This window comes from Mastacembelus armatus, chromosome 21 (assembly GCF_900324485.2).
Source record: "Mastacembelus armatus chromosome 21, fMasArm1.2, whole genome shotgun sequence".
Classification (NCBI taxonomy): domain Eukaryota; kingdom Metazoa; phylum Chordata; class Actinopteri; order Synbranchiformes; family Mastacembelidae; genus Mastacembelus; species Mastacembelus armatus.
In genome coordinates, this window is record NC_046653.1 from 25,067,978 (window position 1) to 25,082,564 (window position 14,587).

Genomic DNA, 14,587 nt, shown 5'->3' on the forward strand with positions numbered 1-14,587 from the left:
GATTTGAATAGATGCGTTGTCGCCCTGCTGTCAGAGCCGACTCGGTGCACTGCCTGTTGAGCTGTGAGCAGCACAGCAGCCAAACGGACAGACGACCCGCTGAGGAACAGAACAGACACCAGGGACCAGGAGCCTCTTCGCCTCATCTCTCAGGTAAAAACAGGTGAGCTCAGGTGGCCTCGGGTCAGTGCAGGTGTCCCTGAAGGCATCACTGTGGGCTGTTGTGCTGTTGTTTGAATGAAGGAAAGGGTGTAACTGTATGGAATCCTGAGCTTCTTCTCCTCAGCCCAGGTTTTACTGCTGTTCTCACAAAAACCACAAAACAGCAGTGAGAACACAAAGACCTGCTTCTGTTGCTGCGTATGTGGGTCTAAGGACTCTCATTGCTCTCACTCATTGCTCTGTGTATGTTTGACTCTGATCATGAATACATGTAGAAATGAGAGCAGTTCGTTAGAGTGAGGCCGACAGGGGAGAGGAAGGAGAAGTCAAACCACTGCAATGAGCTGAAAAGGAAGTTTGTGGTTAGCTTCGTTTCGGCTGCAGAAAATCCCTCTGCAGCAGCCAGAGGTGGGCAAGACGGCGTTTCACTGTACATGAACTTTATGTTGGGAAAACCTGAGCATTAGCTGTGGATATGGTTTATGGCACATGCGACTGTGGTTGAGCACATGCAAATACCGTGGCCACGCTGCCCCAGTCCTCTTTCACCGACAGGTCACATTGTAAAATCAGGCCCAAGTGAAGCAGACCTGCTGATCGGAGCCACAAACATGGAGCTTCGGTTCTTCGACTCAATTTAAGTTGAAATTAGCAGGAAATGGTTTTGTTATTTTACTGTGAACCAACAGTTAGATGTTAGATGAGCACATTCAGATGTGACGACATAAACCAGGCAGGAACCGCAAAATGAAAGAAGTGAAATATTTATTTATTTGTGATGATCATTGAGCACGAACTGACAAGACTTTAAAAACCAGCAGGAAAATACAAAACTGCACAAAACACAAATACTGAAGCGCTGAAAGTTGACTCTGGTGAATTTACTAAAGGGCTACCTACTCCAGAAACACTACACACACACACACACACACACACACACACACACACACACACACACACACACACACACACACACACACACACACACACACACACACACACACACACACACACAGAAAAACTGGAAATCTCTTTTCTTTTGCTAAATTTTGCAGAACATTTGGATGGAAAGTGGACTCATGGGGTCTGACTCTGCCTGTGGGACAACAGTTCGTTTCGTTTCAAGAATTTTGCCTTTACACAACATTTCACTGACAATGACCGAGAAGAGAGAAAAGTGGCAGAGCTTCATGTTCCAGATCATCCATCCCTTAATTATTCATTACAAACATCTCGAGCAGCTGCTCATTCTGAGCTCCACAAATCAACTGATCTACAACTGAAACAGGAAATTAACCAAGAATCTGTCTAATGATTTATTTAAGTGCGTCTTAAGGTCTGATTACTGTTATTGTATGAAACACACACTTACTGATGCAAACATACTAAAATAATTACGAGCCACAGAAGAATCAACAGTGCAGATTGTGAAATAACAGGAAATGCTGTAATTAGTCGAGGAGAGAACATTAAACTGTTCCCATCTCGAGTTTAGCTGAGCTGAGTTTCATTTCTGCTTCTGAGCTGGTGAAGTCACTGTTCACTTCAGCCTCGTTTAAATTTAGACGGCAGAGCTGCAAACACGCTGACATCCGCTCTAAGACCTCACCTCCTGCACGGACATGCACATCTGCTGCAAACTCAGAGAAACACTCATAGAAAATGAGCCTGCACATGCACAGTGACACAGCAGTCCACTATGACTGACTTCCTGACCTCTCTCCTCTATTTCAGCGGTGGATGAATCCACATTTGATCAGTAGCATCAGTGGCAGCAGGACGGTGTGTGTTGCTGCTGATGAAGCAGCAGGGTCTCCCTGATGGTTTTACGTTGTTGGACCCAGTGGAGGAAGAATCAGGCTGTGACACACAGGACATGTTAGTCCTGTAGGTTTGACTCTGGGTTAGATGGTCACTTCAGTAAGGAGGCTAAAATGACTCATCTCTGCACATTTAGATCAGTGAGGCTGATTCTGATGAACTGCAGCCTGGAGCTTCATGCTGAGAGGAGTCGTGGGTGTGTTTGTCTTTTTCACCTCAGGCTGCTTTTCTGTTCAGGGCAGGAAGAAGCATCACACGTTTAGAGCTCGGGCTCGGTTCAAGCTCCTTCAGCCGTGATGTTTAAGTTCCTGTTCACCTTTAACTCACATTCATCCAAGTACAGGGCGAATGCTCTCCCACTCAATCATTAAAATACTAATAATAAGCTGTTTCTGATCATTTGAGCCAGATCGCTGTGTTTTCACAATTGTGATGTTTTAGAGTCACCACATGAAGGCAAATCTTAAACCACAGCAGAACCAGGACACACCATCTGAAAGTTCCTCCTTGTCACAGGGCTGAACATGTCCAGCAGCCGCTCACACTCTTTCGACTTTTAATTTACGGATGTTTTTGGTCTTGTGTCAGTTTCAGGTTCCCAACATGGACAGCACCACGCCGATCTCCCCGGAGGAAGTCGAGGAACTTAGAGAAGCTTTCGCCAAGATTGGTGAGAGAAGCAGCCGAGTTACGACAGAGTTCACTTCTGTCTGTGTTTGTGGTTCAGGAAGCAGCAGTGAGGGGCTGGTTCTCCTCAAACTGACTCAACTGAAGATCTTTGACATTTTCGCTTTGGCGTAGGCCCCGTTTCCTGTATTAATTGTACATTTCAAGAAACCTTCAATTGTCTGTTGGTCAAAGAGGAACCAGGTTAAAAAGTGTGTGTTCAATAAAATGTCTTCATTGCTGTTTGACCTCTGACCTTGCAACTTTTCCAGATGTGGACAACAATGGGTTCATCAGCAAAGATGAGCTGAACGAGCTCTTCAGAGCCGCTAACCTGGCATTGCCCGGGTACAAGATCCGAGAGATCGTCCAGGAATTGACCAAGAACAGCGACCAGCTCACCTTTGAAGAGTTCACACAGGTAAAAGGTCCCAGCAGAGGTCAAAGTTCACGCAGATAAAAGTATCACCTGTGCTCGGCACCAACAGATATTGATTGTTCTCCACCATCAGATCGCCCACGGGCTCAAGAGCACCGAGGTTGCCAAGACCTTCAGAAAGGCCATCAACAAGAAGGAGGGAATCTGTAACGTGGCAGGAACGTCAGAGCAGTCGGGCACACAGCATTCCTACTCAGGTGACACACGCGCACACGCACACACACACACAGAAAGGGATAGAAACATGAACAAACATGAACATTCATCAAGTTATAATTTTTTAAAAGACAAATGACATAATTCCTCTGGTTCTAGTGTCTTATGGTAAATACTCAAAAGTGGACAACACATGTGACTTTGACAATTAGAGAATGAAATGAAAAAGAATAGAAACATAGAAACAAAGAAGCTATTGTCAAGATAAGAGATTGATCTGACTCACGTCTGTGAGCTGGTTAGCTTAGCTTAGCATACAGACTGGAAACACAAGGAAACCACCAGCCTGGTCCTATCCAAAGGGAACACAACCAGCTCAAACCCACAGAGACCACATGCTCATATTTGGTGTTCAGGCATGGGAGTGGGGTCAGAGCTGGTGGATCCAGTCCATCTGCATGTCGGGCTTTGTTGACATGGGAGGGGCCCATGTTCATTAGGCCTGATGGGATTCTTGTCTCTGCAGAGGAGGAGAAGGTGGCCTTTGTGAACTGGATCAATAAAGCTCTGGAGAAGGACGCAGACTGTAAACATGTTCTGCCAATGGATCCGAACACCAACGACCTGTTCACAGCAATGGGAGATGGAATCGTCCTCTGGTACACACTGACTGTTTTACAGCAGTTCATCTATTTTTCCCATATAGTTATTTGAGAATGAACCTTTTGTCTCTGATCATCGCTCTCTGTTCTGAATGACATTTTATTGTTCTGTTAGCAAAATGATCAACCTGTCTGTCCCTGACACCATCGACGAGAGGACCATCAACAAGAAGAAGCTCACACCTTTCACCATCCAGGTGAGACAGGAAGTGTCGGCCGAGCAGGATCAGATCCTTGTCTTTGATTTGACTACAGGTGTGACCTCTGACCTCTCCGGTGAGTCTGACTGTCTTCTTGCACCTGGTCTGCTCTAACAGGAGAACCTGAACCTGGCTCTGAACTCGGCCTCGGCCATCGGCTGCCACGTGGTGAACATCGGCGCTGAGGACCTGAAGGAGGGCAGGCAGCACCTGGTCCTGGGTCTCCTGTGGCAGGTCATCAAGATCGGACTGTTTGCTGATATCGAGCTGAGCAGGAACGAAGGTGTGTTCAGGAGTTTCTCATATTAACAATGCACAGCACCACAGCGTGGACTAGAGTCTGTACAGTGAATACAAAGCTGCTTAGCCTAGCTTAGCATAAAGACTGGAAACAGAGGGAAACTGCTAGCCTGGCTCGGTCCAGAGGTGGTAACGTCCATGTAGCAGCACATCTAAAGCTCAGAGGTGTTGGCTGTAGTTTGATATGAGAGTGACAGTTTTAATAAACCTCAGTGCAGTTTGGTCCAGGCTGCAGGCTGATTACATCTCACCCTGTAAGGACTTCTTGAGGTTTTTGTTTGGGCCCTGTTGATGTGTAAACGCGTGTGTGTGTGTGCAGCTCTGATCGCCCTGCTGCGTGATGGAGAGAGTCTTGAGGACCTGATGAAACTTTCCCCTGAGGAGCTGCTGCTGCGTTGGGCCAACTACCACATGGAGCAGGCCGGCTGTGGCAAGATCAACAACTTCAGCTCTGACATCAAGGTGCCGACTCACACACGTTCATTAAAACCATGACACCACTAACCCAACGCTAACTCTTCCAGCATTTATCTGCTCATGAAGTTTTGCTATAAAACACTGTTTATATCATTTTGTCTCTTTCAGTCAGACCAGTTCGTCAACCCATTTTAAATATGAATTTTTCTATTAAAGATCCAGTCACATCAGTCTGTTGTTCCTTGTTCCAGGACTCCAGGGCATACTACAACCTCCTGAACCAGGTGGCACCGAAAGGTGATGAGGAAGGAGTTCCTGCCATAACCATCGACATGTCAGGACTCAGGGTATGACACTGAAACCATGTGCAGAAATAAACCCAAACATCTTGAATCTACTCGTCTGTTTTACTCATCACATTTTGACTAATTTCCTCTACAGGAGAAGGAAGACCTGAAGCGTGCAGAGTGCATGTTGGAGCAGGCCGACCGGCTCGGCTGCAGACAGTTCGTCATGCCGACAGATGTCATCCGCGGAAACCCTAAGCTCAACTTGGCTTTTGTTGCCAATCTGTTTAATAAATACCCAGCTCTGAAGAAGCCAGAGAACCAGGAAATCGACTGGAGCTCCATCGAAGGTGAGTTGATCCACAGTTCGTTAGAGGAGGTGGAGGCACGTTCAGGTTTCTCCAGCACTTTGTTTTTAACCAGTGCACTGATGCTTCCCTGCAGGTGAGACCAGGGAGGAACGCACCTTCAGGAACTGGATGAACTCGCTGGGGGTCAACCCTCGTGTCAACCACCTCTACGTGTAAGGACACCACCCACTGTGGCCTTTGTTTATCTGGGAGCTTTTCCCAACATCAAAAACCACCAACTTCTCATCTGAAACCTCATCTCTTCGATCAAAGAGTTCAGCCATTATTCTTTACAAGATTCACCTGGATGATGATTTCAGGTCTGATACAGAAACACTCTCAGTGTAAGAGTCCAGTCCAACAGCAGCCTCCAGGTGAATCAGCAGCATGATCCCCTTCATGAAGGAGGATTCACTGCTGGACTGTAGGATTAGACTGAGTCCATAATCTTTACACTAGAGTGTGTTAACGTGACATGCAGACAGCAAATCCATCCATTGTTTGAAATGTGTCTGTTTCAGAGACATCGATGACGCCCTGGTGATCTTCCAGTTGTATGAGAAGATCAAGGTACCAGTGGACTGGGACCGAGTCAACAAGCCTCCATACTCTAAACTGGGCAGCAACATGAAGAAGGTACACAGCTGGTCCAAGACCAAGTGCTGCTCTGGAAACACTGATGAAGAGTTTTGTTACTTTCACTGATACAAATCTAAAACGTAGATTTCCATTCCACAAAGAGCTTCAGCATCTGTTTCTGTTCCAGCTGGAAAACTGTAACTACGCAGTGGAGCTGGGGAAGAAGGAGGCCAAATTCTCTCTGGTCGGCATCGCGGGTCAGGACCTGAACGTTGGGAATCGAACCCTCACACTGGCTCTGCTCTGGCAGCTCATGAGGAGGTAACGACACGTCACTCCTACTCCTTCAGTCTTTTAAATCTTCATTTTCCAAGAGGTTGTCAGTAACTCACAAGTTTCAGCCCCTGCATCAGTCTCACCCAGAGGCCTGGACACTGTTCTAGCATGAAAATAGTCTCACAGGTTGTTTGGGGACCAGCGTGTAATGAACTGTAGTTATCTTTGAGACATCTAGTGCATGTGTGATGTCATGTTGAGAGAGAGGAGTGTGCTGTTGTCCCTTTTTGGTCGTTTGACAGTCCAGACACAAATATTAAGCGCCACTCCAAACCCGGACCTGATCCGTTATCCTGCCTCACGTCTTCAGCGTGCTCTTTGGACATGGCAGTTCTGCTCCTGACTGTTTGCTAAAAGGCCCTTCAGCAGCACAGACGAGTCTTTTTCTTGCTGCCTGTTTTCTCAGGTACACCCTGAACATCCTGGAGGACCTGGGTGATGGTCAGAAAGTGACCGACGACACCATCGTGTCCTGGGTCAACGACATGCTCAAACAGGCTGGAAAACCCACCATCTCCAGCTTTAAGGTAACAGACTGTCCACAGTCCAGTTGCTGCTAACTTCTGTTCTGTAAGTTTAAAGCAGTCCACAGAGGTGGAGCACAATTTTAAGGTACATGAGTATTTCCAGTTTATTCTGGGCATCACTATTCTCTGCTTTAGGCCCATGGTACTTTTATTATTACTATTCAACAAAACTGTGTGTGCAGGATGGGTCCATCAGCAGCAGCATGCCGGTGCTGGACCTGATTGATGCGATCCAGCCCGGATCCATCAGATATGACCTCCTGAAGACAGAAGACCTGACTGAAGAGGAGAAACTCAACAACGCGAAGTAAGGATGGAGTTTATTACGTTTTAGACACAGGATCACTTCCAGGTTGTGGTACAGTCAGTTGTTGTTTGGTTTATGTTGAACACCTACTGATGTAAACAGAACAACATTTGAGCAGTTCCACAATGTATGGCTGTGAGCCTGAACGGGTTTAGGTAGTACAGATGTGCCTACACCTGCTCTGAGACCTCAGACCTGAATGGCTTGCTGTGTTTCAGGTACGCCATCTCCATGGCGAGGAAGATTGGCGCCCGAGTCTACGCGCTGCCCGAGGACCTAGTGGAGGTCAAACCAAAGATGGTGATGACAGTGTTCGCCTGCCTCATGGCACGTGGGATGAAGAGAGCCTAAAGGTCACAGCGAGACCTGGACCGACCCACAAAGTTGAAGGGAATTATAGGAAAGGGAGGGTTACACAGAGGCTCAACTGTGTATTTGTGAGTTTGGTATTGGATCTAAAAGACAAAAATGAACAAAACCAACAGATAATGTGAAGTTATAGTTTCTAAACAGCAGTGAGGCTTAAAAGGGGACTCACTGAAACGCTCTGCGCTTTTATTTCTACACTTGGTACAGGCAAAGATAATGCAAAGTCTGCTGAACATATTACGAATAAAACCAGAATGATTTCAATGATTTTGGATTAAAACTCAAAATGTGCCATGAAGTCACTCTGCAGACTTTCAGCACCAGCGTGGAAATTTCTCCTCAGTGCCTACTGCTGAGCAGAACTCCGTCCCTTACAGGCGTCAATCAACAACCTCACTTTATTTTAGTATTACCAGCCAAAATCTTAGATTCCAGCTTGTGAAGCCCCAAAAACTGTGCAGAAGGCACTGAAAGGTTTCAGTCAAAAATACAACTGATCGATCAACAAGACTGAGCTAAATAAATGTTTACTGTTTCATGAGTTTATAATTCTTTTTTTATCAGTTTTTAATTCTTGTTGATTGGGGGTTAAGACTTTTAGTTATATTTTTGACTTGTTAGACCTTTTGTTATCTTGCAGCTTCAGGCTCCATTTCAGCTTTAACATCATCAGACATCATTATCTAATCGATACGTGAATTAATAATGAAGTAGATAAATTAGTACAAAGTCCATAATGGTACTACGGTACTGCTGGACCGCTGTTGATTTTTTTAATTTCTTCAGGACAATTCAGTTTTTTGTGGCAATGCTATATGTTTCCTTGTAGGAAGCTCTGCAGCTGTGCATCACTCCTGTACATTTCTGTGCTACAGAGCTGCTCTGTTTCTCAGTTGATTCCAAGCATGTCACAAATCACAAATGCCAAATGTTCACAATAAATAAACTGATATTTTGAATACAAATGTGTCATCCCTCAGGTTCATCCACTCTCCTGGTGTTTTGGGCTTTAGACAATTCATCCTGTAACAGCTAATGCAATAGGGAAAATAGTTCTTTGCTTTCTTGCGGAGGCTCAGAGGAGAAAAATGTATTTTCTTGTCTGTGCAGTGAACATGAAGCTACAGCAGCTGGTCAGCCTGTTTTAGCATAAAGACTGGAAACGGAGGGAAACTACAGCTCTGATGAAACCACTTCAGATTAAACCCACAGGCCACAGCATGTTCAATACTGTTAATCAGTTATCTAGATAACAAGATAGATCACAAGCAATTTTTAATTCTGTGAGTAACTTGGCAAAGGAAATTAAAACTTTTGTGTTGGTCCTCAGCCAAAGATCATCTGTGAGAAATGATGCTGTGCAAACAGTTTCTTTAGTTCAACCACTTCAGCAGCACGTGCTGGTTTCATGTAACACCTGAAGCGTCGTCACAGATGTAAAAAGTTCAGTTACTCACCACAGCAGGATGCTCTGATCTGATCTGATCTGATCCGTTTCTTCACAGCATGTCCTGTTTCCGTTAGGGCGGGTTAATAGTTGACCTGATAAAAAAACAGTTACCAATGCACAAACAACACAACCTGAAAGTTAATTAATCAATGAGTTTAATTAGATCTTGCAAGATTTGATTTCCAACAGAAAGAGAGAGTACCGGTAAAAACAAAAAGCTGAGTTGTGTTGATCCATTTTTCACTCTTGCAAAGAGTAAAGCAGAAACAGTGACAAAGTTTGGAGGCAGAAGAAGACAGCAGGCGGTGAGCTGTGTGTGAAGAGACGATTTCAAAGTCTGAAGAAAACTATGTATTTACAATATTCTCATTTGAGCTGCTGTGCCTGGTTCTGCTCCTGTGATGGACTGTTTGTGGTCACCCAAACCAAGTCCCTTTAAGGGTGATGTTCCTTTAGTAAGTCTGGCCACGTCCATTGTGACAATAATTATTTGGCAGGTTTGGCCTCTGTAGGGTTTTCTCCAGTGTCCAGGGTCTTGAGGAGGCGGAAGAGGCCGGCAGCCTCACGAATGCGGCTGAACTCGATGCAGAAGGCCTGAACCTCGATAAAGAGGTCCTGGACGTTTATGATCTTGTTCCGGATCAGTGACTGGAGGAAGACACAGACCAGACGGACCAGACGATTCTGCAAGAACCAGCATGTATGTCAGTGAGGGCAGGACAAGTACCAGACACATCTTTCAGATTAACAGAGTCCAGTCCAGCACCAGCACCAACTGCAGCGTCAGTCTGAACACGATCACCTTCATGAAGGAGGATTTACTGCAGAACTGTTGGTGTACCTAAAATAAAACGACCACGTGAGAATCCTCCACAGTTCCCTTTTCTGTCAGGCTGGACCCAGACTGTTTGTTTGGTACGTTAGGAAAAAGACCCTGTCAGTTCATATATAAAAAAAGTACAATACTCTGCTGTAAACTGATACAGTGACACGAGCATCTTTGCTTTAAAGCTTCCAACATCATGTTCACACGGCAGACAGAGTATTATTAAAGTGCTGTCCTGTACCTGCATGTACTTGTCTTTGATTTGCTCACAGGTGGAGATACAGTTGGAGATGTAGAGGTGGATGAACTCTGGAGGGAGGTCGACAGCTGTGGTCAACCTGAGAGTGGAAGAGCAACAGGATGTGACTTTAAAAAGTCTTGTGGTGCTTTAGGAATGAAAATATTATCTTCATTCTAACTTTCATAAAGGAATCTGCTGGTCAAACTTTTCAAAAGTGGTAACACACAAAAGAACCTGAATGTACAAATGATAAGAAGTAAATTTCAACCAAATGCAAAGTTACCAGTTCACTCCATGAATATACAGAGAGAGTAAAGTGAAGACACATGTAGACATGACTGTAGCCACAAGGAGCTCCATCAAGTCCATTCATGAATAAACTCACATTCTCCAGACAGCTGATCGACAATCTGATTGGATGATTAAAGGGCGGGGCCTCACCTGTTGACCACCTCCATGGAGTGTAGCGACATGTCCATGTTGACCAGCACAGAGAAATACTCGGTGATTTGGCTGCTTTGCATCAGCTTCAGCAGCATCTCGATGGCCACCAGCGGGTTGTTCTCCACCAGGTCAGGCAGTTTGGCCGGGGTCAGACCGATGTGATAAACCAGCTTCGGATCCTTCTCCAGCTCAGCCAGCAGCTGCAGACACAGAAAACAGGGTTCGTTATGAGGAGGCTCTTTGAGACCTTAAAGACCTGCAGATGACAGAAGAAAGTAACAGTGAAACTGAGCTAATGGCAGCACCACCGCTTTAGACTGAAGAGGAAAACGACCTGTGACTGCTGCTGTGCAGACAGTGGACTCTTGAAGGCCTTGGACATGATGCGTTTGATCTCGACTCCTGTGCTGTTCTTCACACACATGGAGCGGTCCCACTGCACGCTGTGGTCGGGCTCGGTGGGGTTCAGCCACGCCAGCTCGTCCTCGCACACGTGGAGAGGGGGCGGCGGTCGGATAAACTCGGGGCGGAAGTGACCTGAGGATGGACATGTGTGGACACGTTGGGACGTAGACAGGATGTTTTTGGTGCTGCTGTTTGTTTGCCTGATGATGTAAACAGTGTCCTCATATTCACAGAGTCAGCACCAAGCTCAGGATGTGAACAGCAGTGAATTATAATCAGTGGACACCATGACAGACAAGTGAAGATCTATTAAACACACTGGGCACATTGACGCTCCAGCATTCAAGAACATTCACCTCTGTGCACATAAAGTCATTCAGAATTTAGGATTTGACACCAAAGGACGATTCCCCTCCTGTTCAGGAACCTGAACTGTTCCCCCACCACACCGTGCACTGATGCAAACAGGGATGTTGATGTTACTTGAAACCAGTTGGCAGCTACACGAAACTTGTGTGAATTTAGAATTAAACAATGACATGTACAATCCACTGAGGAGCAGCGTTAAGCAACAATCCTTGTTAACCAAACAGTTAGAGGAAACATGGAAACAACCGAACTCTGTGTATTCCCGTTTGAACAACTGAAGAAGTAGTTCCTGTCAGGCTGCCTACACAGGGCCCCCCTCCCTCTAACCCAAAACAACCTTAGCACCAAAACACTTACTCTCCAGTGGAGGCCGGGGTCCTGTGACCAGAGACTCAATGATCTGATTGGCCACCGAGCTGTCGAAGCCTGAGTTGGAGGAGTCCGGGTCGGGGTCGTTCAGGATGCTGGGAAAGCTGGCCTTGCTCTGAGTGGGCAGCTCCGACTGACGCTCTACAACAAACATGAACATTAAAGCTCATTTTAAAAACACAACACACTTCAGATGAATATGTGACGCTGCCCAAATGTACCTGCTCAGTATTGTTATTCTAAAGATCCATGTGTTCACTGAAGAGTTTGCTGTCATTCAGTTTCTGAACACTGAGGCTGAATGAAACCTCCAAAATGAGGAAGGTGACCAGGTCTGTTTCTCAGGCAGCAACTGTTTAAGAACTCTGGCTCACTCTAATATTTCTCTCTGTCTCTTCATGTTTATTCTGGTCTTGACAAAAGCAGCTCAGTATTTTCTGTTCAAGCTGCAGCACTTACTTTCTAAAAGCAGGCAGAGCCTACAGGAGGTAACTGACCTGCTAAGGCCAGCTGCAGCCCGCTGATGTCTATGGACTGGGGCATGTTGCCGACGTCCATGCAGGACACCTGTCTGGGCGTCTTCTTGAAGAGATCCCTGGGTGGCGCCAACATCAGCTGAGACAGGAAGAACTTCTCTGGCTGGGTGATGGGAGGCAGGAAGCCTGGACAGGTCACATGACACAGACACTTTTAGGTGAGAGAGTGGATGGAGAACAGGTTCAGCATCTGTCAGACAAATAGTGAACTACTTCGTGGTAGAAACAGCACCAGCAGCTGATCTGAGACGTGTTTCAGCTAAAGTCTTTTTGTTTAAAAAGCTTTACATGGTCTTGCCCCGCAGTATATCAGTGATTTTGTCTTATACGCCTCCTCAAGATCCTCACGCTCTTCCAGTCAACTACTACTTTCTGTTCCTCGCTCACGTTACAAAACTAAAGGTGACCAGGCGTTTTCTGTGGCTGCTCCCAGGCTCAGGATCAGTCTCCTTCTGTATATTAGACCTTCCCCTTCTGTTTCTACTTTTAAAGCTTCTTTAAAAACTGATTTGAAGTCCTTATGTTTTAATTGAGGCTGTTTTAGTTTCATACATGTCTTTGAGGTTTTGATACAGGGTGTTAGTTTTTGTTTCAATACCTCTGTACGGCACTTCTGTTGCTTTGAAATGTGCTTTATAAAGTAAACTAAACTAGTTCGGTGCGACTAATACAGGATCACAGGGGTGTTGATAGTCTGGGGTTTCTCCTGGGTTCAGCCAAATAAAGTTAGACTTTAAGACCCTTTCACTAACACACACACACTGACATTCAACATCTGCTTCAGGATCAAACTTATTCTTCACACAGTTTCTTCATGATTGATGATGATGATTGATGATGAAGCAGACTACGACTGACCTGACACACAAAGAGCATTTTAGACATGCAAAGGCTTCAGGTTTAAGTTAACACACCCTGGCGTGTTTCAGTAACGTTACTATGATTCCTGTGTTCATTATGTGAAGACACACAGCACCACCCTGCTCCACCCCTCACGGTCCTACAGACCCACGTACCGGACAGCGCCTTCTCCTGCTCCTCCCCGGCAGGTGCGGGGTTCAGCAGGTGGGCGAACACGGCGGCGAACGGGTTGGCGGCCAGCGGCTCGGTGCGGTACATCTCCCAGAGCAGGTAGAGGGCGGTGAGCCGCTGCGGGGAGCTGGGCAGCAGGTCCGGCTGCTGGAGGAGCATGACCAGAACCGAGCCCACCCTGAAGTGCTCCGCTTTCCCGAAGTAGTGATGGAAGTGGGTGGAGAGGCTCTCGAAGGTGCTGGAGCAGGCCTCCTCTGAGATGATGCTCAGCAGGTTGGACAGCTCCTTTGGGGCCAGGGTCATGGTGCCCACACCGCGGCGGGGTCCGCTCGGTTAGAAAACTCCGGTGCTGACTCGGTGCGGAAAATAAAACATACCCGAAATAACTTAAATCATGTCCGAAGAAGAAAAAGTCACCACCCCAGCACAGCTAGCACCGAGTTAGCTTAGCCTGGCAGCGCTTTCGAACAAAAACCAACAAAGTCCGCCGGACAAACCCACATGGGCCGCGTCAGTAGATACAGAAGAGTCTTACAAACCCAGTAAATATCCAAAAGTCGAAATATTCCAGTGTGTTTAGGTGTTTTCACAACTGCTTAGCAAACGGAAGGTTCATTAGCCGTTTCAACTCTGATTTGAACTCAGGAAGCAGAGGATCATGGGTAGTGTAGTTAGGGGTTAAGAGGTTTTGCTTCCGCCCCAAAGATCGGACTGAAAAGATTTAAGATCAAGACTTTGCAGTGAATTCTGGTCAAGAGGAGGCTTCGGTCCAGTAGCTCATCAATAAACAACCAAAACACCGCGTTTAAGTTTGGACGTGACGAGGAATCAACCCGGACTTAGCTTAGTTTAGCTGGCTAACTGACTTTACCCACAAAGCCCTTGCTGTAGCCGTTTTTTTTTTTGTAAACTTTATTGAACTCTATAAGTTGACGTCAGATGTGTCTTAGGTCAAGGGTCAGATGAAATGACAGACCTAAGCTTTGAAAACCTTTTCAGGGTCTGAGTTTTAAAAAAAAGAAAACGCCAGGATGTGCAGGAGATAATATATTTATGTAAGAAGTGATGACATAGTAGATATAAATATTTACTGAAATGAAATATAACTTACTGATTATAAACGTCATGTCTTTACATAATGGTCAGAACTTCCTCCCAGATCTTACTTGGTTTTATATTTGTTTTCATTTCAAACAATATCATCTGTATTTTACGCATTAATATAAACTAATGTAACAGTCTTATTCTTTACCGCTTTATTTTGTGTAATTTTTAGATGGACACAGCTCGATGACCTGTTTGTAAGCTCCACCTTCAGATAAGCAAAGCTCAGAAAC

The 14,587-nt window shown here is 45.8% G+C and overlaps 2 protein-coding genes across 4 annotated transcripts; one reads left to right on the top strand and one right to left on the bottom strand.

Annotated features, from left to right (window-relative positions):
• The first annotated feature begins 4 nt into the window (after nt 1-4).
• Nucleotides 5-8,543, top strand: lcp1 (lymphocyte cytosolic protein 1 (L-plastin)). 2 transcript variants are annotated; one of them, XM_026296058.2, is made up of 16 exons: nt 5-153; nt 2,572-2,653; nt 2,922-3,070; nt 3,162-3,285; nt 3,771-3,903; nt 4,022-4,103; nt 4,224-4,389; nt 4,726-4,868; nt 5,075-5,170; nt 5,265-5,460; nt 5,555-5,633; nt 5,982-6,096; nt 6,227-6,360; nt 6,782-6,902; nt 7,085-7,209; nt 7,428-8,543. In XM_026296058.2, the coding sequence occupies exons 2-16, from the start codon at nt 2,587-2,589 to the stop codon at nt 7,558-7,560; spliced, it is 1,863 nt and encodes a 620-aa protein (XP_026151843.1). In that variant the 5' UTR covers nt 5-153; nt 2,572-2,586; the 3' UTR covers nt 7,561-8,543. The 2 variants fall into 2 exon arrangements, with proteins under 2 accessions (XP_026151843.1, XP_026151844.1); XM_026296059.2 differs by having other exon boundaries at nt 27-163.
• cnot11 (CCR4-NOT transcription complex, subunit 11) lies at nt 8,381-14,117 on the bottom strand. Of its 2 annotated transcripts, XR_003294980.2 has the most exons (8): nt 13,235-14,117; nt 12,180-12,344; nt 11,671-11,823; nt 10,874-11,076; nt 10,537-10,739; nt 10,096-10,192; nt 9,231-9,712; nt 8,381-9,120 (listed from the first exon to the last, which is right to left on the bottom strand). XR_003294980.2 is itself a non-coding variant. In XM_026296065.2 (7 exons), exons 1-7 carry the CDS (start codon nt 13,551-13,553, stop codon nt 9,515-9,517), a joined length of 1,338 nt encoding a protein of 445 aa, XP_026151850.1. In that variant the 5' UTR covers nt 13,554-14,117; the 3' UTR covers nt 9,167-9,514. The 2 variants fall into 2 exon arrangements, 1 of the variants encoding a protein (XP_026151850.1); XM_026296065.2 differs by lacking the exon at nt 8,381-9,120 and having other exon boundaries at nt 9,167-9,712.
• Between the last annotated feature and the right edge of the window lie 470 nt (nt 14,118-14,587).